Source organism: Poecilia reticulata, chromosome 16 (genome assembly GCF_904066995.2).
Source record: "Poecilia reticulata chromosome 16, P_reticulata-male-v2, whole genome shotgun sequence".
Classification (NCBI taxonomy): domain Eukaryota; kingdom Metazoa; phylum Chordata; class Actinopteri; order Cyprinodontiformes; family Poeciliidae; genus Poecilia; species Poecilia reticulata.
Window position 1 is genome coordinate 34,556,326 of NC_088845.1, and position 25,319 is coordinate 34,581,644.

At 39.6% G+C, this 25,319-nt stretch overlaps 1 protein-coding gene across 7 annotated transcripts in view; it reads right to left on the reverse strand.

Annotated features, from left to right (window-relative positions):
- The window catches only part of tsnare1 (T-SNARE Domain Containing 1), a 147,648-nt gene that overhangs the window by 37,567 nt on the left and 84,762 nt on the right, over nucleotides 1-25,319 (reverse strand). For 5 of the 7 annotated variants that reach the window (XM_081597242.1, XM_081597238.1, XM_081597240.1 and 2 more), the window contains 6 exons: nucleotides 24,281-24,371; nucleotides 24,101-24,175; nucleotides 23,869-23,925; nucleotides 20,441-20,596; nucleotides 7,849-7,921; nucleotides 5,796-5,896 (listed from right to left, as the gene is read on the reverse strand). In XM_081597242.1, coding sequence (XP_081453368.1) covers nucleotides 5,796-5,896; nucleotides 7,849-7,921; nucleotides 20,441-20,596; nucleotides 23,869-23,925; nucleotides 24,101-24,175; nucleotides 24,281-24,371 — 553 coding nt within the window. The remainder of the gene's footprint in view (nucleotides 1-5,795; nucleotides 5,897-7,848; nucleotides 7,922-20,440; nucleotides 20,597-23,868; nucleotides 23,926-24,100; nucleotides 24,176-24,280; nucleotides 24,372-25,319) is intronic. The other 2 variants (XM_081597243.1, XM_081597245.1) reach the window with 1 other exon arrangement.

Below are 25,319 nucleotides of genomic sequence, written 5' to 3' on the forward strand. Positions count from 1 at the left end.
GTCGGGCTGATATTGTTTTTCTTTTGTTATTAGGTTTAAGATTATATTGGTTAACTGTTTTTTTTTTTGTTCGTTTGCAGTTGCTGAGGTCCGGTGTTGGTGTGGTGACGGTGTGTTCTATGAGGGGCCGTTTAGGACAAAATCCGTTTTGTCTCTCACACACTACGAAAGACTCGCACACATTAAAAAAATACTCAAATTGCGCATACACACTACTAAAATGTCACACGCACACAAATTTTATCTTTGTCGCACATATACACTGTACTAACATCTCGCACACACAAAATACTAAAATTGCACACACGCATACAATATTTCTCTCAGGCATACACAAAATACTATAATTGCTCACATACACTACTAAAATATCACACATGCAAGCATTTTTTTCTTACTCACAAGACTAAGATTGCACATATAAATAAAATATAGACCCATTATTTTGCATGTTAAAGACTCAGTTTTGTATGTGCGAGGGACATTTTTTGTGTGTGTGAGAGGTGTCACGGAAGAGGCGGGGCATAATTTGGAGATCAGATCGCACATGCGTTATAACACAGTGAAGTTAGCTTCAAGTTAGATATTGGAGCTCCATGGTGCAAGCGGCGTTTAGCTCAAGGTTAATCCGATTTATGAACGCTAATTTTGGCCAGCCGTTCTCTAGCACTCCCTCCTCAAAGGTTCGTCGGTTCATTAGGGCTCTACTCCAGCTTTAGAGCCGAAGTAAGCGGCCTTATAACCGGCGTTGTAGCCAGCATTACAACCGGAGTAAGCGGCCTTATAGCTGGAGTTATAGAGCCTACGAAAGCGGCTTTATAGCCAGAGTTATAGAGCCGGAGTAAGCGGCCTTAGAACAGGCATTATAGAGCCGGAGTAAACAGCCTTAGAACCGGCGTTGGAACCGGAGTGAACGGCCTTAGAACCGGCGTTAGAACCGGAGTGAGCGCCCTTAGAACCAACGTTGGAACCGGAGTGAACGGCCTTAGAACCGGCGTTAGAGCCGGAGTGAGCGCCCTTAGAACCGCCGTTACAACCGGAGTAAACGGCCTTATAACCGGAGTAAACGGCCTTATAACCGGCATTAGAACCGGAGTGAGCAACCTGAGTGAAGTTGCCCCCCCACCTTCTTCAAATCAGACAAAATTGGTGTCAAACGTTTGTGCTACGTTTGTGCTGGTTTGTGCAGCAAAAATTTTCGTTTGTGCCGCTTTCATTTTAAAGATATAAAGAAATGTTTCTAGAGGCCATCCAAGGTCAACCACCCCCTCTCCTTCTTCATACCAGACAAAATGGGTGTCCATCAACTCTGCTACCTTTGGGCTGGTTTGTGCAGCAAACATTTTTGTTTGTGCTGCTTTGGCTTTGAAGATATTAATGAAAGTGTAAAGGTCAAAAGGTCAACCAGCCCCTCAACTTTTATGAAATCCAACTTTCTTTATATCTTTAAAATGATAGCAGCACAAACGGAAATTTTTGCTGCACAAACCAACACAAATGTAGCACTAACGTTTGACACTAATTTTGTTTGTCAGAGTCGCATCAAACTGAGCATAATGTTCTGGATTATGTTAGCAGTTTTAGAGAGCGTCTCTTTCATGCATGTCAGCTGGCCCAAGAAAACCTGGCTAAAATGAAAGCTTGTTATAATAAAAAATCTGTGAGCAGAAATTTTATTCCAGGTGAAAAGGTTTTGGTGTTACTTCCTATGAGTGGATCTAGTCTTCATGCACAATTTTCTGGACCATATGAAGTGGACAGAAAAATAAATGAGACGAACTATGTGATTAAGACTCCTGATCGTAAACGAAAAATGAGGGTTTGTCATATTAACATGCTTAAACATTATGTTTCCAGTGAAGGCGTTGTTGATAAAAACTCTTCTGTAGCCCCTATTTCTGTTTGCTCTGCAACCCCACTATATCACCTGGCAGATGACGATTTGAGGGAGAACAGCGGTTGCATGCATATGGCTCGTTTGAGGAACTCAGAAGTGTTGGGAAATCTGGAATCTTTCCTATCTCATTTGTCACAACCTGCCCGAAAAGATGTTATTGATCTGATTGAAACTAATATATTGCTTTTCACAGATCATCCACAGCAAACCTCCGTACTTTTCCATGATATTGATGTGGAGGTTGAGAAGCCAATCAAACAATATGCTTATAGAATAAATCCAACGAAGCGTGTTTTAATGCAACAGGAAGTGGCTTACCTGGTTGAACATGGTTTAGCAGTGCCCAGTAACGGCGCGTGGAGTTCGCCCTGTCTTCTGGTCCCGAAACCAGATAACACATCTCGATTTTGCATCGATTACAGAAAGGTTAATGATATCACTAAGGCCGATTCTTTTCCACTTCCGAGAATGGAGAACTGCATTGATCGTGTTGGCTCCGCTAAATTTGTTACCAAATTGGACTTGTTAAAAGGTTATTGGCAAGTCCCATTAACACCCAGGCCTTCTGAAATTTCTGCTTTTGTAACTCCCGATTATTTCCTGCAATATATCGTTATGCCTTTCGGGTTGCGTAATGCACCTGCTACATTCCAACGTTTAATACAAAAGGTGTTATTTGGTGTGAAAAATTGTGAAGCATATTTGGATGATGTAGTAATTTATTCCGCTACTTGGTCAGAACATCTGAAAACTCTTTCAGATGTCGTTTTCATGATGCTTTTCTCACATTAAATCTTTTGAAATGCGAGTTTGGTAAAGCCACTATCACCTACTTAGGAAAACAGGTTGGTCAAGGACAAGTGCGTCCTATTGCTGCTAAAGTGCAGGGAATAATCAATTTTCCTGTCCCACAAACAAAAAAAGATTTGCGTCACTTTTTTGGGAATGTGTGGTTTCTATCGCGGGTTTCGTAAAAACTTTTCAGCTGTAGTTAGTCCGCTCACTGAACTTGTTAGTTCCTTAAAAATTGTTTTTTGGTCTTCATCTTGTCAGGTTGCCTTCGAGTCTGCCAAAGTATTGTTGTGCAGTGTACCAGTGCTGGCTGCGCCAAATTTCGAACGTCCCTTTAAACTTGAAGTTGATGCCAGTTTGTCTGGCACCGGAGCTGTTCTTCTGCAAGAAGATGAGCAAGGCATAGACCATCCTGTCTGCTACTTTTCAAAAAAGTTTAACAGATATCAGCTTTATTACAGCACAATTGAAAAAGAAGCTCTTGCTTTATTACTTGCATTACAGAATTTCAAAGTTTATCTTGGTTCTAGTGCGCAACCTGTACAAGTATTTACTGATCATAACCCACTGGTTTTTGTCTCCCAAATGCGCAACTCCAATCATCGACTGATGCGCTGGTCTTTGCTTCTGCAAGGCTTTAACTTGCAGATTAACTACAAAAAGGGTAAGGATAAAGTACTAGCTGATGCTTTGCCTAGAATTTTTTTGTTTTCTCATTTGAATTAAACACTTGAGGGTGTGTTTAATTCTTGGGAAAGGGGTTGTTACGACTGACGGCGTAAAGTTAATTACAAATGATGAGTCGGCAGGTCCCCGTCCCTGATTGGTTCCAAGAAGACGACGGAGATGTCCCATCGGTTGCTTTTCGGAGGTGATGGACATAAAAGCTGCTGACGCGGACTTCCTGTGTTCCATCCTCGTCTCATCTCCACCGGCCACACCCTTTCCTTTGTTTATCTGTGTTAGAATTCTGGAGTGTAGGTGTGAGCTGCCGTTTATGTTTCCTCAGTTTTCTCAAGTTTTTCTTAAGTTAGGAAGGTAAGTTTTTGTACTTTGGTTTATTTACTTTCAATTAGGTAAGCTTCTGTTACTATTTCGATAGTTTCCTTTTGTTTGTTGTTTTCGGCGATAGCTCACTCTGAAGCCAAGTACTCCATTTGTAACACCTTGATCAAAAATATATCTTTTTAAAAATAAAAATTATCAACTGTTCAATTTTGTGTGTGTCGGTTGTTGAGATCAGAGGAGGATGGATCCTTCATGTTGCAACCTGCCCCCCCCCAGACTGGTCGTAACACTTGCTACTCATCAGTGTAACACTAGCAAAACAGCAGTAAAAGGGTTTATGGAGAAACTTTGTGATGGTGTACTGCATTCGGAGTATCAGAAGAAGTAGGAGCTTCTTAAAGAGACAGACCCAATTTCAAGGTGCTAAATTGCAAAGACAAAAATATTTAAAGTCATATTGGATATATATAGCATTTTTATGATGATTGTCTGTAACATAATTACTTGATTATGCTATGAATTGACAAAATGTGTCAAGAAAATAAACAATATTGCTTCTTTAATACAATTTTGGCGGTTTCTGTAAGCTCCTAGGATAGTTTCTTTGCTTGGTGGCAATGATTTGACCCTTCGTAAAACCTATTAAATCTGTAGTTTTCCCAACTGAAACTTCAACATGTTCAGTTTAACACTGCTGACTGAAAACCACGTCTATTCCAGCTTTGTACAAATGACAGGCTTTAACATGTCCTTTGTTCCCTGTATCAGTCTGTCTGCTAAAATAACCTTGTTGACAGCATACCTTCACTTACAGGCTCATATAGCGTGCCCATTTTCAGGTGCATCATGAATAGGCAATAAAAGCACAAATCCGTTCTTCTACAGTCTATTCATTTCTTTATATTACCTGCTGCCTTTCTTGCACACACCTCCACAGCACAGTCACATGTCATATGTGCTACTACACTAAAAAGGCCATGTTCACAAAGAGGCCAACAGTAATTTCAGTGCATCCCTTTTTAATGGGAAAAGGTCCATTATCGCCTGACTCAGTAATGACCAGATTGGACCTCTGCCGTGGGATAATAAAGTCTGTGGTCTTCCTCTATCTCCTCTATCTGTCTGCTCGCCCATTTGGATGGAGGCACACCATGTTCCTCCACCATGCAAATCCACATCAACACTGAAAGTCAGCAGGTACTTACATTCACTGCAAAAAAGACACAACCATTTTATTCCCTCGATGTTTGAGACTAAACAAAGCTAAATGCTTTGTGGATTGGTTCATTTAAAATGATCTACATTGTTTCCACATTGTTTACAGTATTTGTTGGCCTGTTATTAGATCTTGCAATTTGAACTTTCTTCAAATTCACAATTTTACATATATTTTCCCATTGAATTGCATCCTGCTGCATTTTTTATGAGTGTGGTAGAAGCTTTATAAAAAAAAAGTTGTTTTTTAAGCTCTGTAATTAATTTAGTGCCATGGTTTCGGCCATTATTCAGTTGGCCATAATCATGGCCAACTGAAAGCTGAAGCTGATTTATAAAGATCTTATCTCCTTTACCATAACATGCTGCTTTCCATCATTAATCATAAAAAAGATCAGACCGTACCTAAGCCAGCATGCCACCCAGCTCCTGATGTGGTCTATATGGTCAGCTACTGTTTCGACTAAAACAGCAGCCTCCTCCTGTGAAACCTCTGCAGACTGTCCAGAGGACAAAGGTGTGTCTGGTTTTCAGTATGCCTAAAAGGACTCATGTCCTCCTTCTGTTCGTTGAGCTCAACTGGGTACACCTTTGCAACATGCGTAAAATTCAAATATTGATGTTAGTCTAGAAAGTGCTTCATAGAATGTCTCCCATCTACTTAAATGCTCTCACTAAGGCTTATGTAGCGACTAGGAGTGACTATGTAGAGCAGACTTCAGCCATTTTGGCATCCTATGCTCTTTGTTTCCCAAACTGTATGTATTAAAAACAAAATTAGCCAGACAAACTTTTCTGTGCCGTTTATTCTTGCATTCAATTATTAGATTAGCCTTAGGCATCTCAATGGAGCCAGTAATAAACCAAACTTATGGAGACCCACCAGTCTCTTCCTGATATCTTGGTAGATTTCTTTCTCCATGATGTCACAAAAGGAAGTAATGTGTTGAAGGTTTTCCCTCGACTTCATCAACTGCTCATGGTCTTGCAACATGCAGCGACAACAAAAATGTGACAGTTTAATAAAAAAAAAACCTGAAAAATAAATAAATAAAATAAAATGTACGTATGGATTAGTTGAAAAGTGTCATTTTTGTGAAAAATTGTCTGTCCGACCAACCTCTTAAAGCTGATTTAAAGTCAAAAATGTATTTTTAAGAAAATAGAAAATGCTTTGACTTTATTTTTGAATCTGAGCAGCAAAAGGGGTCTCATCTTAATTCCTATTTAGAAAATGCAACACGGTGCAGCATTTGATACATCTCCACAATAAAAAACAAAAAAGTAAAACTAAAATAACACATATCAATCTCACCCTTATAGATTTAGTCTTATGCTAATTTTAAGGCTAGCATTCTTGACTTTGCAAATTATGTTGTTTTAAAACGTGGTTTATTTTGGCTTATCCATTTTTTAAATACTTTTTGCACAAAAACAAGAAGAGCCATCAGGATCATCTACTTTTTTCTCTTTAACAAGCTAAATGTGTCACAAAGGGAGCTGTGTAGGGAAAACTGTGTTTAGATTGTTTAAGCTCGAGCTCGGCATTTAGCTGATAACATATTGTAGTTTTTTTTTTTTCAAAACTCACTATCCTTGGTCCTTTTTTATCAGTTAATAGGCTGTGAGTGAAGAATGACTGCCCCATTCCAAACTGTTTTTTTCTTCATATTAAACTCATCTTATTTGCAACAGCAGTTTCTTGGGGGCTCGTCCAGAATTCCAGAAGTGGTTATGCACAAACATTTTTGAGTATGCGGTTTATGATCTTAGAAAAATACCATGTAGTTATCTTTAAATATAATCTAAAATTTGACCCCCAAACTACTGCAGTTGTTACCAAAATACTTAAAAATCTATTCACTTTAAAAAAAAAAGTCAGTGAGTATTGCTCTGATGCTAATCAGAATGAGAAAACTCTCAGAAATAAGTCTGCTCTTATTGGTTATAAGCTTAATTTGAGGTTCTAAATTGAATCTACATAATATACATTTTTAACATGATTCTAACTTTAAATATTGGTTTCAAAAGTTTTCTTTTTTAAAGAAATAAACATTTGAAAATATGTGTTCTACTTCAATTTATTATTTAGAAGTGGTATGATTTGTTTGTACTTTTATTGAAAACATCCACATTTGCAGTTATCTTTATACATTTTTCTGTCTTTTTTACACTAAATAAATCTGATGTTATAATCAGTCAGTTGCTGATCTGTTCTTTTAATCAAATACTGTTTTTTCTCCTACTGGATTGATTTCTCTGAATACCATTTTTACTTCTACTTGCGGAGAAATAATGAAGTAATATTACTCTTAGGTACAGTTTTTGCTTACTCTACCTTCCTATGTTCATATATCCGCAGCAACCTTACATCCATGTTTAAACAGTTTGTTCTCCTTCACCAACTAAACTTTGCAAACCTCAAACAAAGCTACAGACAGTATTCTCAGCTTGGATCTATCTATACTCTGAGACCTTTCACCTCACTCCAGAACTGATGTACCACCCAATCAGCTCAACATTGTCCACGTATGTCTCTTTAGCTTCACGGTTGTTTGACATTTATTGTAGACCAATTCTCATTTGAGTGTTCTTGATTAAACCAGATGGAACAATCCCAGCAGCAGAGCATGTGTATCTCAGTGCTAAGTTTCATTCTACTTGCCCAGAGTAGAACACTTCAGGGAACTGAGGAGCATTTACAGAAATCAGAGTGTCTAACTGGATTTTCTCTCACAGACCAATGTCTGTGTAAACCCGACTACATTTTGCTTCACATCAGAGAAGCTTTTCTGGTGCAAAGGTTGAAAAGTTGTTTGTTTTGATCACAAGAATTGTTTATGATATTAAAGCCGTTTTACCAGTTTTCTTATAAACTTTTCTAACTAAGTCAGGCAAGACAAATGAACCAACCTTTAAAAAAAACAGGGTCTTACCTATTGTATCTCCTTGTTCATGGACCATACTGGCTAGATCCTTCATTATTTGACTGACATCCAGCATGTCTCTCTGCAGAAAAACAAAACAAATGAGAACTATTGGTTAATTATATTGAAGGAATTAAAAAATGTTGAAGCGTGATCTGTTGTGCGCTTTTCTCTCCACGACCAAACCAAAAAGGGATTGGATCAGGGTACCGATCATGTCTGAATAAACTGAGCTCCTAATATCTGTTCATGGTTGTGTGATGTTGTGCCAGCCACAGCCCAACAAACATATTTTGCTTTCCTAAATTTAAGAATCTTCAGTCTATTTTTGGATACACAGCTTGCCAAAATGTTATATGCTGGAACTATTTTGATGATTTTAAAAATAATCAAAAATCTAAGGTTGCCCAAACAACCACAATGAAATATGTTCATGGTAAAACAGAGACTTTATTGGCTGCAGAACCTTCCTGTCAGCTATGTTTAGACCTCTGGTCTTTCATATATTTTGTCAGTAGTATGATGAAAGACACACTTTATGACAATAGTCATAAAGTGACTGTTGTCACTTTATTCTAAGTTCTAAGTGAACTTAGAATTCACTTAGAATTCTAAGTGAAAATTCTAAATCACTTAGAATTTTCCCATTATGGTCGACGCCCAGATATATTAAACCAAAAACAAACATGCAGCAAGTATGACATTCGATTCAATTAAAATATTGGGAAATTAAATATTACAATTTTCAAAGAGTTGTGGTAGAAGCTCATTAATGTGGGCAGAAAGGATTTCCTGTAGCAGTCTGTATCACAGCGGGGCTGAAGAAGTCCCTGGATGGTGACACTGATGTTCAGGTTTGTCTGTAATATTTTTTTTATGTTTTTGAAGAATTATTTTTTGCCTCATCATTTTCAGAGGCTCCAGAACAGAACCAGCCTCTAGGTCTGACCCTGGCTCTGATGCTGCTGACCCAACACAAGACACTGCAAGTTCCACAGCACACTTGTGCATAAGACTAGGAAGTGATAAAGCAGCACAAATTAAGAAAGTAGAGAATATAAATAATGATCAAAATACACAAACACATTATTTAATACTCTTGGACTGGTCTTATTATTAAGAATAAGATATTAGGAGAGCTTCTGAGAGTGACCCATTCCTTCCACAAATATTAGTAAAAGCAGTCCGCATGCCTAGGAGCTTCATTTTATTCAGCTGTTGCCGTGGAAGTGATTGAAACACCTGATTCTGATAAAATGAATGGGTGAGCAAATACTTTTGGCAATATAGTGTAAGTTTAATAAAAACCTCTAACTTAAACACGGTTTGATCACAGAACCAAACATTTCCATTTTTTATGTGACTGTACAGACTTTTTCAATGAAGTAGATTCTCCCTTTAATAACCAAATTCTATTCGTTGGTGTTTAATCCTAACTACTCTCTGCTTTGCCTGACTGGAAATAATATATAAGAAAAAAAAAAAAAACTTCAGTTTTTATTCAGTTATTCTTCTGTCAGGGCACAGAGCAAACTGGAGCAGTTCTGGATGACCGCAACCAATTCTCCACAGTCTCTAAGCTTTGAATCTACTCTCAATATTTCTGCTCAAAGCAAATGAAAGCTTATAAAACCTCTGTCTATCTCCTGCTCACAGGCCCCCCTCCCCCTTTCTATTCCTCCATTATGGCTCTGTGCAATCACAGCTGCGTTGTGTAGACTAACCCACTGGGCCATCCATCACAGGTGGCGGAGATTGCTGTGGAAACTGGCAGCCATCCTGTCACTTGGCAAAAAATGCTTGGAAGAAGCCAAAAAGGCCTCTGGCAAACCTTGCACTGCTAAAGACTTTTTTGAATTTACCTTTAGGCAGGCAGGTCTATCAAGCTGTAATAGAATAACAAATTTATTTTACTTGGCAAAGAACTGGGCAATCAGGGCTCATTTCATCACAATGACAAAACAGTGTGTTGCCAATTTAGTGTCAGTGGATAGCTGTGTGAGGAAAAAGCACACACACACACACACATACACAGCAGAGGAAAATGGCAAAGATGTTATGGGTTAGGGCCTTTGCCCAAGGGCTGAGTGTGTGGCCAGGCCTGGAGCCAACAATGTGCCCTTTTCCATTTTTCATAGGCTTTAAATTCTGATAGCAGTGAGCCTAGCAGTCTCTGGATACTGGCAATAGGCTTAGAACCAGGCCTGAAGATTTTTCCATTATGTTTCCGACAACAGGTTTATTACAGCGGGGTTTCTTATTACCCAGGGCAAAGTATATCAGCATTACTCAGAGATGGGCATTAAATTCTGGTCCTTCAGGGAAATTAGCCCAACCAAAGGGCTACTTCCACATTTTGCTTGTTCACTACCTGCTAAAATTATAAACTTTTAGAAATGTGTTTATTGTTTTGAGTATGACTTTACCCAGCAATACTTCAGCAATACTCCAGGACTATGTGAGCTTCATGAAGGTCCCAGTCAGATCCCATCTGTGGACTGTTTGCATGATCTGTTTTGTTGTCTGGATACTTTGGTTTCACTTCACTATCCAGAAATATAGATGGTGGATTAAATAGTGAGATTAGATTGCTCTGAGATGAGAGTGTATGCCTGTCTGTCTGTGTTGGCCCAGTAAAGGATTGTTGGATCTCCCAACCTGAAGATAGGGACCAGTTCATCGAGCTGGGGGTTTTAAGCTGATATCTACTGGCAATAAAAGTGGAATGAATCCTGAACCTAAGCAACATGTGTCATAATGTTGATTTCTTTGTGGGGGGTTTTCTGTGTTTTTTCTGTGTTCTCTGTTTAGTTAGGGTTTATTTTTAAGTTTCAAGTGTTTACATGTGTACTGCCGGTTTTCCTTCTATGTTGTTCACTAATTAGTAATTTGCTACACCTGTTTTCCAGTGATTTAAGTTTAAGTTTGGCGCGGCAGACTAGCTTGAGTCTAGTCTTAGTTGCATCTGAATTTATGCCAAGTTTAGTACTTCTGTTGGTGAGTCTGATCAGTTTGTGAGTCTGATCTGTAAAATATTTGATCGTAATGAAGATTAAAAGTATAATGACGAGACGGAGAAAGCCTCTTGGTTCCTGTCAACACAAAACAACACCATTCCTGACAGAAGACTGCAGCCAAGATGATGACAGGAACCGAGGAAACGGGGGCAGAGACTCCAGGGCTTTTTCTCCCCTGCGGGTCAGAGAGGATGAGCTCTGGGAGTTTTTTTATGGTGATCGTGATGACTACCTCCCGTGGATCACCCCAGGGCCTCGGGGAAGGGGCTCACCTGCCTCTCTTCCAACGGACTTGGCTACGTGCTCCAGCTGGGAGGAGGGGCCCACTATCAACGCCTCACCTGGTCCCGACGGGGGAGACGACTTCTGAGCCACGTGGCCACAGCAGAGCATCTGGTGGGGTTCCTTTGGGGAGTTGTGCTGGAGGTGTTCGCAGCTTCCACACCGGCACCAGCTCTGTCTCCAGTGTTGGAGGTTCCAGCCTCCAACCCGTCTCCTGTGCAGGGAGCCCTGGCTCCAGATCCGTCTCCTGTGTTGGAGGTCCCAGCCTCCGATTTGTCTCCTGTGTTGGGGAGTCCAGCTCCCTTGCCGTCCCCTGTGCTGCTGGGGGTCCTACCTCTGATTCATCTCCTGTGCTGGGAGGTCCAACCTCTGCTCCGGTTCCAGTGCCGGTCTTTCCGGCTGGAGGGGGCTTGGGATGTCGCTGACATAGAGTATTAAGCAGAGTCATTCGCCACCTGGCTTCATCTGTGGAGATTCATGGAAGGTCCCGCCAGTGGAGTGGCAGAGGTCGTGTTCACCAGCTCGAGGGCTTGGGACTCTCTGGGGTGATGCGATATGTGGGTCGTCTAAGCTCTGTCTGTGTCTAGTCTGAGTTGCGTCCAAATTTATGCTGAGTTTAGTACGTCTGTTGCACCTGGTGAGTCTGATCTGTAAAATCTTTGATTGTAATGAAGATTAAAAGTAGAATGACGAGACGGAGAAAGCCTCTTGGTTCCTGACAACTCAAAACAACACCATTCCTGACAACATGACAAAGTTTCAGAGAATACAGAGAGCTGCTTTCAAATATGTCTGAAAATTAAGAAACTTGAGAACTTATAGGAACCAACTGAGGATGGATTGGGAAAAATAACTCAATAAAGTCTGGATCTAATTTTTATATTTGTTCTATGCATGTACAATATTTATTTTGAGCTTAATGAAATGAATGTAAATCTGAGTATATTGATTCAATAGGAAAAAACGGGAGGTTTGTGCCCCTTTTATTGGCAGTTAAAGGCCACTTTATGCTTCTTTCAAAATAAAAAGCCTCAAGCAAAGGACAGCAGCATAAAGGTCTGAGTACACAAAGATAAAGGACTTAAAATGATGATTTTTCTTCAAAGTTTCCTTTTACAGCTTTTAAATGCAGACTTTCCTTATAAGCTGTCCAAATCATAAACGCATTCAGTGTTGGAAGTGATGCAGAGTTTGGATTAGATGAAACCTCACTGCTGACAATGTCTTCTGATCAGCCAGCCAGAGAAACCCATTTCCTCTGAACGCATGAAGAGATTATGTTTTTCTTTTCAAATGGTTTTGTTTTTTTCATTTGACGGGGAGTTTAAAATGTGTGTTTTGAGAGTCTATGTAAGACTCGTGTTTTAAAATTCCTCTTCCTGCAATTGGTTCACTTAGTTCTTGATTTTCATTTTCTTTCCTGCGTGAAATGACACAAATCAGGTATATTGGCCCCTATGCAAACTGTATTTGTTCTTTTCATGACAGTCTGAACATTGCAGATTGGACACATACATTGTCATAATAAACCCCATAAGTATTGGCTGATGCAGGTACCTTAGTACTGCAAGAAATGTTTTGTTTGCTTTTCTTTTTTTTCTTCCAGAAAATCAGGCAGAACACCAGCCTCGTATTTATATAAAGTTTAACCCAAAGCTGCAGCAGCAGATGCAGAGGGCATCACCTTGCCAGCGCCAGGGCTCACCACTCACTAAGCAACACGCAAAACTTGAACTCACAAAGAATCAATGAAGTGTCCCCAGACTTTTGTTGGATGCTCCAAAACATTCCGATTTAAGTCTAAGACTTCCTCAGTGCCAACACTCACCTCTGGTCCTCTGGCACTTAGTCAATAGTGCTGCTGTTTCTGTGAGGAGAGTGACTAGAAAAAGACCATGCTGGAACAAATGAAGGGCTTTGGGTGGCTTCACTTCTTCATGAGACAAACATGCCAGTCTGAAATTTAGACATCTTTTCTGTCTGATAAAGGGACCACAGCAGAGACACCAAATAATTAAACTTGAGTCCAAGAAGGGAAAATAATCACAACAAACCTGCTGGAGCATCTGATTGACACTTCAGTCAAAATGTAGCTCCAGCTGTAAGGATTCATCTAATACTGCTTGATATGAGCAGTTGATGCAGAAGCTGCAGCTCAGCATAAAGCTTTGCAGCCTGTGCAGACAACAGGTTTCATTTACAGTGAAAAGCCTTGTAAATGATTGTTCCTACATAACACCTGGTCAGGACATTCAGTTTTAAGAAATCAGCAAGCCTCTCTGTAACGCAAAGATTTACAGTTTGTTCATATATTCTGATGCATGATCACAAGAGGTTTACTATTCATTATAGCAGGGAAAAAACAAGGATTCCGTAAAGTACATTAAAGGGTGACACGTTTCCTGTCTTTGCAAAGATTGAAGTTATTAGAGGCAGACAGCAGTGACATTAAAATAAGAAGTCTTTGAACTATATGATGAAAAAAAAAAAATCAGATTTGGATGTTTCCACTTGTGCCTGCAGAAGGAAGTGTGGCACAGTGGAGTACTCCTGTCAGCTTCCTTAAAGGAACCAACACCCTTAGAGCCTGTTGAACACAAGAGTCAGCCACAGGAAAACAGGAAGCACAGAGACTGCACAACCTCTGGAGGAGGACTGGAGACATTTAGGCACTCTGGTACAATGACATGAACGTCATAGGGGACAAGACAGCTGGACAACAAAAGAAACGAGAAACGAAGATTTATAAAAAGCATTAGTTTTTATTACGTTAATTAAAATTTTAAGTTTAACAGTATTTTAAAAGTATCAAATGCTGGCTCCTGCTGCTCTGCTCGTCTGACCTTAGTGATGCTTTGGGAGTGTGAAAGGTGGAAAGACCGACCGACCGACCGACCGACCGACCGACCGACCGACCGACCGACCGACCGACCGACCGACCGACCGACCGACCGACCGTCCGTCCGTCCGTCCGTCCATCCATCCATGCGCCGGAGCAGCCAATGCGGGGTCTACTCTTATATTATGTCTAGGAGTGGAACTCCTTCAATCAGTGCTCCTCCGCAGCACTGATTGGCTAAGCAATGTAACGTGATCCTCTGCAGCAAGTGATGGCAAAGCGGGGCGTCATCACAACTTTACACAAGTGTGTCTTTACCTCGGCGGCAGATGCTACGCCAAACCTCAGAGACCGACTCATCGAATCCCTGGGGTTCGATCAAACCCAGGTTAAGAACCACTACCCTATACAGATACATATACATATATACGCACACATGCACGCACACGCCTACACACACGCACACATATTCTCAGTTTTGAATGTGCATTTTTTTCTATGATTTGGAAATGCTGTAGTTGGGAAACAGAGAAAACAGAGAAAAGTTGTTGCAGAGGATCAAAGTAAAAATCAGTCATATGCTTACTGACATGAGTCAGAAATGAAAGTTCAAGTTTATATGGTTGAGTAGTTTTCTTGCAAATGGAAAGTTGTGGGTTCAAATCCATCATCGCCTGTCACATGTCGATGTTTTCGGACAAGACATTTACCCACAACTTGCCTAATTTATTTGAACATGTGTGTGACTTGCATTGAAAATTGCTGAGTTTGTCAGCATGAAAAGGTGTTGAAGAAGATTTTTTTTGTATTATTAGTTTTGCTAGCTCTGTAACAATAGGAGCTGTTACACTGGCCTTTTTTAAATATATTTTGTTCAAACATGTTGAAATAGGAAATGCCATATAAACTGGTAATATCCCATGCTGGAATATTAAGAGCTTTCTTTGGAAACCAAAGAAAGCCCTTCTGTCTGATTTTAACAGTGTGTGTTACTGGATATCAACTGCACTCTGGGTCAAGGAGCATATCAGCAGATTCTGTCATGTCAGCTTTGATGTAGCAACATTATGTGATGCATTTACTCATCATAGATACGTTAGTCACAATTTGCTGTCAACACTTGTCATCTCAAGTTTATTCTGTTCTTGATGTGTACTGGCCTACAAGAGGGAAAACTATTACAAATCAACTGATGACATAATCAATAATTATGTACTCCTCGCATACCAGTTTTCTGCATTACACATTTTGTGTTTTTTTAAAATTAGTTCCATAGAAAATTAACAAGAGGATTGCCCTGTGATGAAGCAGTGGCTTCAGTGAGGCCCCCCACCTAGCTGCCTGTTAGGGTGAGGATAAGCGAGTATCCACAACGGATGGATGGATGAATATTAAGACAACTGAGACATTTGTTAATCAAATCAGAATTGCCCAGCTCTACAAATTGATGTAGCAAAAAACAGATTGTTTTTCCTCCTTCCCCTCCAGGTAACTGGCATTGTGCAATACGAACAGATGAGAAAATATGCATAACAAACACTTGCTATCTCCTTAACAACAGCACATAATAGTGCTGAGATGTGCTCCTCTATCACCTCCACCCACAGCACATATGGAACAGCCATGTGGGCTTGAGAAGTGCCCAGATTTTTAGATGCGTTTACTTTCATGCCATCTCCTATATTATATAACCTCTACAGCATGCTACATTGAAGATTAAAGCTATTTTGAACCATCAACTTGGAGCTTCGGATTCTGATAGTATGTACAGTTAACCTTAAACATGCTCCCAGGGTTCATTTGATAAATTAAATACAAAGTACAACTTGAAATGAGGATAACTCCAAAAACCTATGCAGTCTGGATGAATTATATGGATAACCAAGTTAGCAAACCAAGACAAAGGACATACATTTTCATCTGCTGCTTGCTGTGATTCCTCCTAACCCCTAGCACTCCCTCACATGGCTCTCACTTTATTTTAAAAGTGTGTTTAATGCAGATATGAAATTCTCCCTACATCTCCCACCCAAACCCAAAGGCGTTGGGAAAGAGGGAACAGTGTCACTGCTGCAGCAAAAAAAGAAGTAAGTAGATTTACTCACAGTTTCGGTGCCGAAAAAAGCGGGAAGGGAAAAATCAGGAAAAAAGACAGAGTATGATGACATTTTCCCTTAACCGACTGTATTAGTGACATCTTTTTGCCCTCTGTGAATAAATGGTTTAAAAATGTATATTCGTGTTTCCTTTTCTGGCGGACATCCAAAGTCTAAACATCCATGAAGAAAGGGTTGCTATCAGCAGGACCGGAAGGACATTAGGGACACAGGACTAGTGTAAAAGACAGATACAGCAGTTAAAAAAAAGATCTACCTGCTTCCTTATCTGAATTTCAAAACAACAAAGATGAAAGTATTTATTTATCTCTAACATTTCTCTAGTCTTTACTGCAATGGCCATCAGCTCAGAAGTCAAAAATGTATGCATCTGTTTCCAAGGGACATATACAATGAAATCACCTTTAACATTTGGAATGGTTAATTGATCTCTTTTGAGAATAATTTTTTTGTTGTTTTTTAAATGAGCAAATGTGTTCTTCTACTGAGGTTTTAATTTTCTTATGTGCTCTTGTCACTACAAAATATCTGTTGCAATTGGTGGATTGTATTATTGGAAATATCCACTCTAACCAAATACTTTGCACTGCAAGTTTACCCTCTATAATTATCTACAGCAGTAGCTTTTTTATAAGTGTCTGAGCCACATGAATATCAGCTTAAATATATTTTTTGACAAAGATAATGCAGTATTTTAATTCCACAGTAGAGAAAGCCATATAGTTTGTATAGGTATAGGAAAAAAATATCTGCATTGATATTGGTTATTGGCCAAAGGAGTTTTAATATATTGGCATATCGGATATCGACCAAAAATCCGATATTGTGCATCCCTAAAACACTCCCTTCAATCTCATATAAATTGTCTCATAGGAGAGAATTTTGGATGTTACACCAAAATGGTCTCATACACATTAGCGCTCTTATTTATTGAACAATCAAATGTTAGTTCTTATAGGACTTATACTTAGAAAATGTATATATTGTTTTTATGAAACAGTATATCTGCTCTATGACAGATATATTCATGCGTCAGTTGGGACTACAATTTCTTTCTTCCATGTCTTTATTTCACAGTAATAATTTCAAGGAGAACATTTCCTGTCACTTATTAGTGGAACGTGAAACCTGAATTAGAACATAATAAAGTTTCAGTGGAATATTAGAATTTTGATGTCACGCAAGGCTGATATTCTCATTCATTCTGATGTGGCAGCCAGCTGTATGCAAAATGATATCATGAAATTAGCTGATCAGGTTGTGAAACAATACAATCTAATAATAAACATGTTTCATTATTAACTTAATATTTGAAGATTCTGCTGAATATGAATAAAACATTGTATGCTTATTAGGATTAATCTTGAGTAGATTTCAGCTATAGCTCTGGAGCTGAACGGTAATTCCAGAGGACTCATAATCTTCAAGGTGCAATGGTAGAATAGGCAAGACTTACTATTCGATGCTTTTTCTTTCCTATGAGCCATGTGAAGTGTTCAGATTCCCCTTGAACACTGTCCTGTCCTATGCCTTTTTTTTTTTCAAAATTAATTTTTGATAAAAGTTGTATCCTGTGCTAAAGCACATAAAGTGCAGATGGAAGGTGAAAGTAAAAATGGGGATCTGAAATGCAGCATTGGCTGGATAGAGATATATCAGCCTCACTGTCAGAACATATATGATGAGTCAACCCTAAAAGCTGATAAGAAATCTACAATAACCAAAATCAGTTGAAAGTGAAAAGGTTTTCTAAACTGCAGACGGCACATAAGTTCTCACTTCCAGTTAAAGCAACATGACTTTCAGTTAGAGCTGCAGCTTCGTAAGGCTCCTCAGCTCTCTGGTCTCTGAGGGGGGGAAATTAACCTCAGAACCAAACTTTTCATGAGCGAGGGAGAGAAACTGATAATGATGACAGATACCAGGTTCTCTTGGTCCTTTGGGAGGAAAGTTAAAAGAAAAGTGAGGTGTGTTGGGACTCACTCCTGATTTACTGGTGGGAAGAGATGTGAGTGGGAGGGTGTTTGGATGGAAAGAAAGGAGGTGTGGAGATGAAAAAGAGCATTGTCAGATTGTATCACTCCCCAAAGGAGAAACGTCAAGCCCCTTAGCCTGTGCCTGAGTGCTGCTGGTGACATTTGTCCATACAGCTATGACTAAAGAGCAAGCCAGGCGACCCTGCCTGAACACCAATCATCTGGCTGGCCCATCTCTGCCACAGTGCTAAAATGAGACTGTCATTTTGTACCGCTGTTCTTTCACTACATGTCACTACATGGAAAAAAAAAAGATTGATGCTCTTCCTTTATTCGTTCTTATTCAGAACCCGACTCTGTGGTAGGATTAGCTGATTTGGAACGCTGATGAAGTTCAGACAGCTCAACTGGGCACTAAGATACATCTTCATTATGCCTAAAGTGCTCCTAAAACATTATCATTAGCCTTGAGAGAGCTAGATGGCAGGCCGCGGTCTGGAATGGGGCTGCCATGTAAAGGCCTGTCATTTTAAAAGACGAATCTGACCGCCTGTGTCAGGTTTCTAACTGCTTCCATACAGTCAGATGTTCTTGTGGATAACAAATGCAACTGAAGTCAGTTTTTGCCATGAAACTTGTAACATTTTTATGAGATTGAATTTGTCACTAATTTCAGTGAATGTTATTTTAAAACCAGATTTAAATTGTCCTACGCTTAAAAGAAATTAGTAAAAACTCGTCTGGCATAAAGGCAGCCATGACCTTCTCTGCTCTTAATCCATCCATCCATTTTTTAGCACCCTTGTCCCTAGTGGGGTCGTGAGGGGTGGTGGTGCCTATCTCCAGCTAACGTTCAGGGGGAGAGGCGGGGTCACCCTGGACAGGCTGCCAGTCTTTCACATGTGCTCTTAATCTTAGTCACCATATAGGTGTTTCTGTGCTGCTTACACATGTAAGGGCAAAATGTAGTATTTTGCAGCTGAGAAGTCTGCAAAATACTTTCCCCTGAAAGATGCAAAACAAAAATACAGGCAAAATACAGGGAAGCATTGAACAAAAGCACATCATGAAGGTTAATTATGATGGTGATTGTGGATGCTCTTACCATATACAGCTGGCTCTTTATTTAAACTAAAAATGTCTTGTATCAAATGAGTCACAAATTTGTCAAAAACAGGTTATCAAGTTTCAAGTTTTTATTCATTTTTAGGTTGACAAAGTGTTCATCAATGAATAGGTATTAGGTACCAGACTGATGGTTTAAAGATCCATCTATGAATAGAAACATCTCTGTAGTGTTGTAGCTCTTGTACAGAATGTGATATTTCATGTCTGCTCTAAAAGGTAAGTTGAAAAACATTTTAATTCCAAACATGCTTTTCAGGTAAAGGCACAACAAGCCTTGATAATTGGGAAGCTTTCAATATCCACAAGCAACTTGGGAGAACTGTGACAAAATGTTAATATGCTTTTGAAGGTAGCAGAAGAAAATGTTGCCTGAGTGAATTTAAACTTCCTAGCTATGCCTGTGTTCGCCTCCAGGCTGCCAGTATTTGAAGAAACATAAAACAATGTTGTTTTTCTTTCTCTCCTTTTTTCACCCAATTCTATGAAAAGTGAAGAGTGCTATATTACAATCAATAAATATGAAAAAAGGATATTAATGGGTCATTAATTTATTTTAACTGGAAATAAATACAAATATAATCAATCCAATATAGAATTAATTATATGTGAATAAAGTGTGTGGAGTTCATTTTAAAATCGACATCTAAATATTTCACAAATTAATTTATTTCAAGCTCGTATGTTGAAGCACATCGTGTAATAATTCAAACTGTCAATTGCACTCATCAAACAGAGTGGGGGGGTTTGGGGCACACCCTGACGTCTGATTGTTATTTATCTTCAAGACTGAACGTGGGTGGGGCTAACATTGATCTTGAAATCTGTGGTAGCTTCCTCCATGAATGTCCACTGTGAGCTCTCTGGTGAACTTATCAGACATACTTCAGACCAAACTAGAGATGTAGAGACTGGAGTTTCTTACCCAGACTTTATAGTAAACAAATTGCACAAATTGTTGAAGTTATTTTCCCACATCAAATGAAAATATGAGATAAATGAAGTATTTTTGAATGTATGTTGACAGAGTTAAATATTAATCACTTTTAATTTTTAAAGTTGATTGTAGCTCTCTGCTCCGAGGTACCATAATTATACATACTCAGCAACACAGCAGTGTTTTGTTTCTACCACATAGTCCATCATCACTCCTTCAGCAGTTCTTATCTCTGGAGTCACTGGGTTGGTAGCTCACTCAATTGGACTTTATTTCAAACCTCAAGATTTATTATGGTGATTCCTTACTTCTATCTGAAGCAGAGCCTCCTCTCTTTGACGAAGCACCTCCACATCCTCCTCACTGATCTCAGACAGGAAAGCTTGGACTCCTTCCTCAGCAGCTGCTGCTTCTCCAAACAGTGGGTCCTTTTGGTTCGGGTCACTGGATGGAGTCTGGGGACTCTGAGGGCACATTAGATAACACAAACGTTGGAGTCATCTGTAAAGTTGTCATACAATTGAACTAAAACCTGTAGAAAACATGCAAACATGACATGAATACCCTGGTGTTTATCTTCAGTTGAAGTAAATACTGCAACAGTATCTTGACAGGTCAGGGTTCTCACTAAAACCAGCAAGATAGAGCACATCACCCCACTTCTTAGGTTCTTCCACTGGCTGTCTGGAGCTCAGAAAATTAAAATACTTAAAAGCACTAAATGGACTTAACACCAAAATACATTAAAGATCTTCTGTTGATGGATCAACCTTCCAGACCACTCAGGCTTTCTGGTTCTGGACTGCTCCGCATCAGAACCAGAACCAAACATGGAGAAGCAGTACGCAGCTTCTATGCACCACAAATCTGAAACAAACTTCCAGAAAACTGGAAAGCAGCCGAAACACGGAGCTACATTAAATCAATACTAAATGCCCACCTGTTTAGAGTTGACTTTTATAAATTCTAACTGGAATATTATTAATTTTAGTCATTATTCCAATGTTTTATCATGATAATTTTTATCCTTTTGATTGTAACATTTGAGAATATGTGACGTTTGTTGCTTTTTTTGTTTTGTGTTTTCATCTTATAAACACCTTAAATTACCTTTTTGTTTAAAGGTTACAGTGGTTCTCCTGTCATTTCCATACAGATGCAGCTCCCTGTCAGAAACAACCAATCAGAGCCAGGAGGAATGTTTTAGCAGTGTTGATCACACTCATGCTCTCCATAACAAACAGCATTGATCAAGCTCAAGATTGACAGTGGGCTGCAGCTGTGGTAATGAAACAACTTAACATTACAGGAAAACACTTTTCTTAAAAGTATGAAACATTGAAATGAGAAATGTTCCGTGCTGCTGAAACCTTTAGACATGATTGTAGCTGCTACCACATACTTTCTGAAATGGTTTTTAAACAGGTGAGGATTAACAAAACTAAAAAAAGACGCTGCAGTAATGTCCTGGGAATTCAATTCTGTGCATCTTTTCATAACAACTGGAAAATAAATTAGCAAGAAAAAATGACAAAATGTCTGTTTAGTGCATGACTAAGTGAATGTAGAGCCACATTTATTCCACATGCTCCCACTGAAACATGCAAAGGAAAGAAAACAGAACAGGAGCCAGAGTTAGAAAAAGGCATGGTTTCCTTTTTTTGCATTGCTAATATGTTTCACTTTTGTGAGGTTGATTGCACAGCTACTTCTTGGTTGAGGGGCCAGTATGTGTCAGAGCGCAGGGACCAACCTGGACTGACTCACAGCGCTGTGTCTATTGGCCAGTGTGACTCACCATTCAGCTAATTCTGTAACAGTGTGCTCACTCCTCCACAACGATACACGCCACTGTGGAATGAATTAGTTTAGCAAACAGACGAGGGGAAAAAAACTGTCAAGACAATCATGCTGACACTTTATTCCATAAGTTCACAAGCTGCTGACATGCTCAAACAACTTCAAGTTTTCTCTTATTGATTTCTAGTCCATTATGATGGTTCTTTTAAAGAAGTGTGTGGGGAAACAGTCGATACCTTTGGTTGAGAAAACGCTTGCAGATGCATATGTATGAGTTTCAAAATGTCGCCTTTCATGATTTGATATTCTCCCACTGCAAATGTTTTTACTTGATCCACAGTGCATAAGATGTTTTTAGACCAACTAGTTGTTCCATAGCACACCCACTGATAAGTGAACTCGCCAGGACACAATGAAAGTGGTCAGAGAAATATAATTTATTTTACATTCAGCTTTCCACCCCCGGAGGCCTCTCTGTCGCATTCTTGCAGACATTGCTAATGTGCCTTTCAGAGAGGAACAAAATAATTTATGTGACTTTCGTATCATAAAAAAAGATGGATCGTAGGAGTTCTATGTGGAAACAAATGTACCTTATTAAACCATTTCTGCCTGATCAAGCTTCAGTTCTCTTTTCCAGTTAAGAGTACAGTAAATGTCATTGAGTAACTCTGTTGTTAGAACACAGAGCTGCTGACAGAACCAAGCACTAATGTTCTAGATTATTGCTTCACTAAGACATAAAAAAACTGTCCAGAATGTGGATGCACTTCGCAGGGTCTTGTTGAGACCTTCTGGAGCACAGCACTTAAATAGACATAAAACAATAAAAAGGTTCTCAGATTACTTAACACTTGTGCGTGCGAGGACTGAGACAGACGTACGAGGACTAAGGCAAATGAGACAAGTGATACGGGTGTGGGGTCAGTTGGACCCCATTTGCAAACACAAGGGTTAAAGCATGAACAAAGCCTCTGCATGGAGAGAGGGTGGTCCTTTTACCATGGTGGCTGTATATAATGGGTGGGACAATAAGGGCATAGTGGCAAAGTGTTCATTCAGTGAGGAATGTGAAACTGGGTGGGCACTGCTGACCAACTCATCAAGCCCACATCAGGCTGTTGCAGTTCTCCAAATAAATCCCAGTAATTCTTTTGGACCAGCAGCTGTTCAAGTAGGCTACCTGTGCTTAACTCACTGCTATAGATTTAACCACAACCATTTTAAAATTCAACTTCAACAAGTAATTTGTGTTCTCTCTGCCAGTGATGTGCAGTCGGGGAAAGGCGGTGCCTCATCTGACGTCAAACAAAAACAATTTGTCCACTTGACTGTTTTATAAATTTGTAGAACCATCAGGTTTTAAAAACTGTATCATTTCAATATTTTTAGAGTTGAAATGCTGAATTTACTCATTACATGTTCAACATGGGAATACAGTGAGGTGCAGCAGTGAGGAGCTGTGCCTCACCTCCGGAGGTTTACTATCACACACTGACTGAAGCAGGCAGCTGGCACATTCATTGCTGTCTCTCTTTGTATCAGGAATATATTTGATCACATATGTGCTAAACATATTGATGTTCCACTGCCTGTCTAGTATATTTAATGAATCTGTGTCCTTCTGATTGGCCATAAATGCACAGTACAAATGCAATGGGTGAGGCAGAAAGTAAATGCTGCACTGATAGAGGGCAGCATTGATCCCTCTGGGAGGGAGGGAAGGATGGATGGATGGATGGATGGATGGATGGATGGATGGATGGATGGATGGATGGATGGATGGATGGATGGATGGATGGATGGATGGAGGTGATTTTCTTTGGGTAAATAAATCACACTTTCACCCAGACTTATCATTTCATCTCATCTCAGCCCACTTTCACATGAATGATGGTGGAAAAAAGGAGGATTTTCACCCACTGCATCAACTCACCTTCTTCTTGTCTTTCTGTGCTGAAGGGAGCAAGGCCCTTGATCGCTCTGCGATTTTCTGCAAGAGACCCAAATGAACACACAGGGTCAAGAGAACGGATTTCTCCCTTCTATATTAAAATATTTTTTACATCCCTGCCTCCATGTGAACAGATATGTATGGTTTTCTGCCAGAAATGCCAGTTGATTTATCTCCTAACAGCCAATGGAACATGGCTTTGAATTCCAGCTACCTTCTGAAGATCCCCATAGCGCTGCACAGAATCTGAGAGTTCAGTCTTCAGTTTGGTCAGACGTAGACGATCTTGCTGTGCAACAAAACAAGATTAGCTTTAATTAGCACAAGTATTGTGTAATCTGCTGTTTATTCTTCAATTGACAACCCATGAGGGAGGAGTGGCAGCATAAAATACCCGTGAAGAGCCGCTGATTATATCAGAGAGTTGTTTGATGAGATGACTTGTGCTGGTGATAACTTTGTTGGTCTGCTGCTGAGTGGAATGTCTGGGGCAGAAACAGAGACAAAGTACTGTCTTATACGAAGGCATGAGATGACATGTTCTCAGCATAGATATTGAAGCCATGCATATAATCCTCTGGTCACTTTATTAACCACAAACACAAATCAATTACCAAAAATAGCAATTATCAATAAGATTTGCTTCCTGGATCACAAAGCCCATTATTTATAAATAATGCATTATGAAAACTTATTGACTTAGGCCGCGTTTCTCGTTTCATTTTTACCCAGGAAGCACATTGGCTAAACCGTGAGTCTAACAGTTGCTGGGACTGACTACTACATATTCCATTGAGGGACAGTAATTTTAACATTACATACACCTTTCTGAACAGGCAAGGGCGCACTTTCTCCGTCTATATTCAGACATTAAAGCGACTTGAAACCATTCCTCCCTCCCTGGCACCTCCAGACCCGGGCCCCCATGGGCACCCATCCTGCCCGGGCCGTGGGGCAGCCCCAGTCCCCCCTATAGCTCCGCGCCTGACTAGCTTGATTATATTAGGTTATTATTATGTTGTTATGGCATTATTAGCATCAATATTATTGTTGCTGTTGTTGTTCATACTATAGAGCTAATATTAGTAATACTCTTATCTCTGAGAATATTGTAAGAACATGACTGATGTACTGCATCAATCAAGAATCTGAGTGTAGTAATGTATTGCTACAATACTTATACAAAAGAAAAAATCAGAACAGCTCTTGCCTTGCTTTCCACCATCTCTGACTGTATTGTCTGTTTTGCTGATGCTTTACAAAGAGATTTTGGCTTAAACATTTCAAGTTTATGACTAACTATAGTTTTGCTGATGCAGGATTATCCACCGCATTAACAATGGATGTGGCACCCATGTAGAAAAGGCTACATCTCAGAGAGAGAAGTTTATCTGATCTCTCTGTCTGAGGTCAACGATGACCCATAAAATATT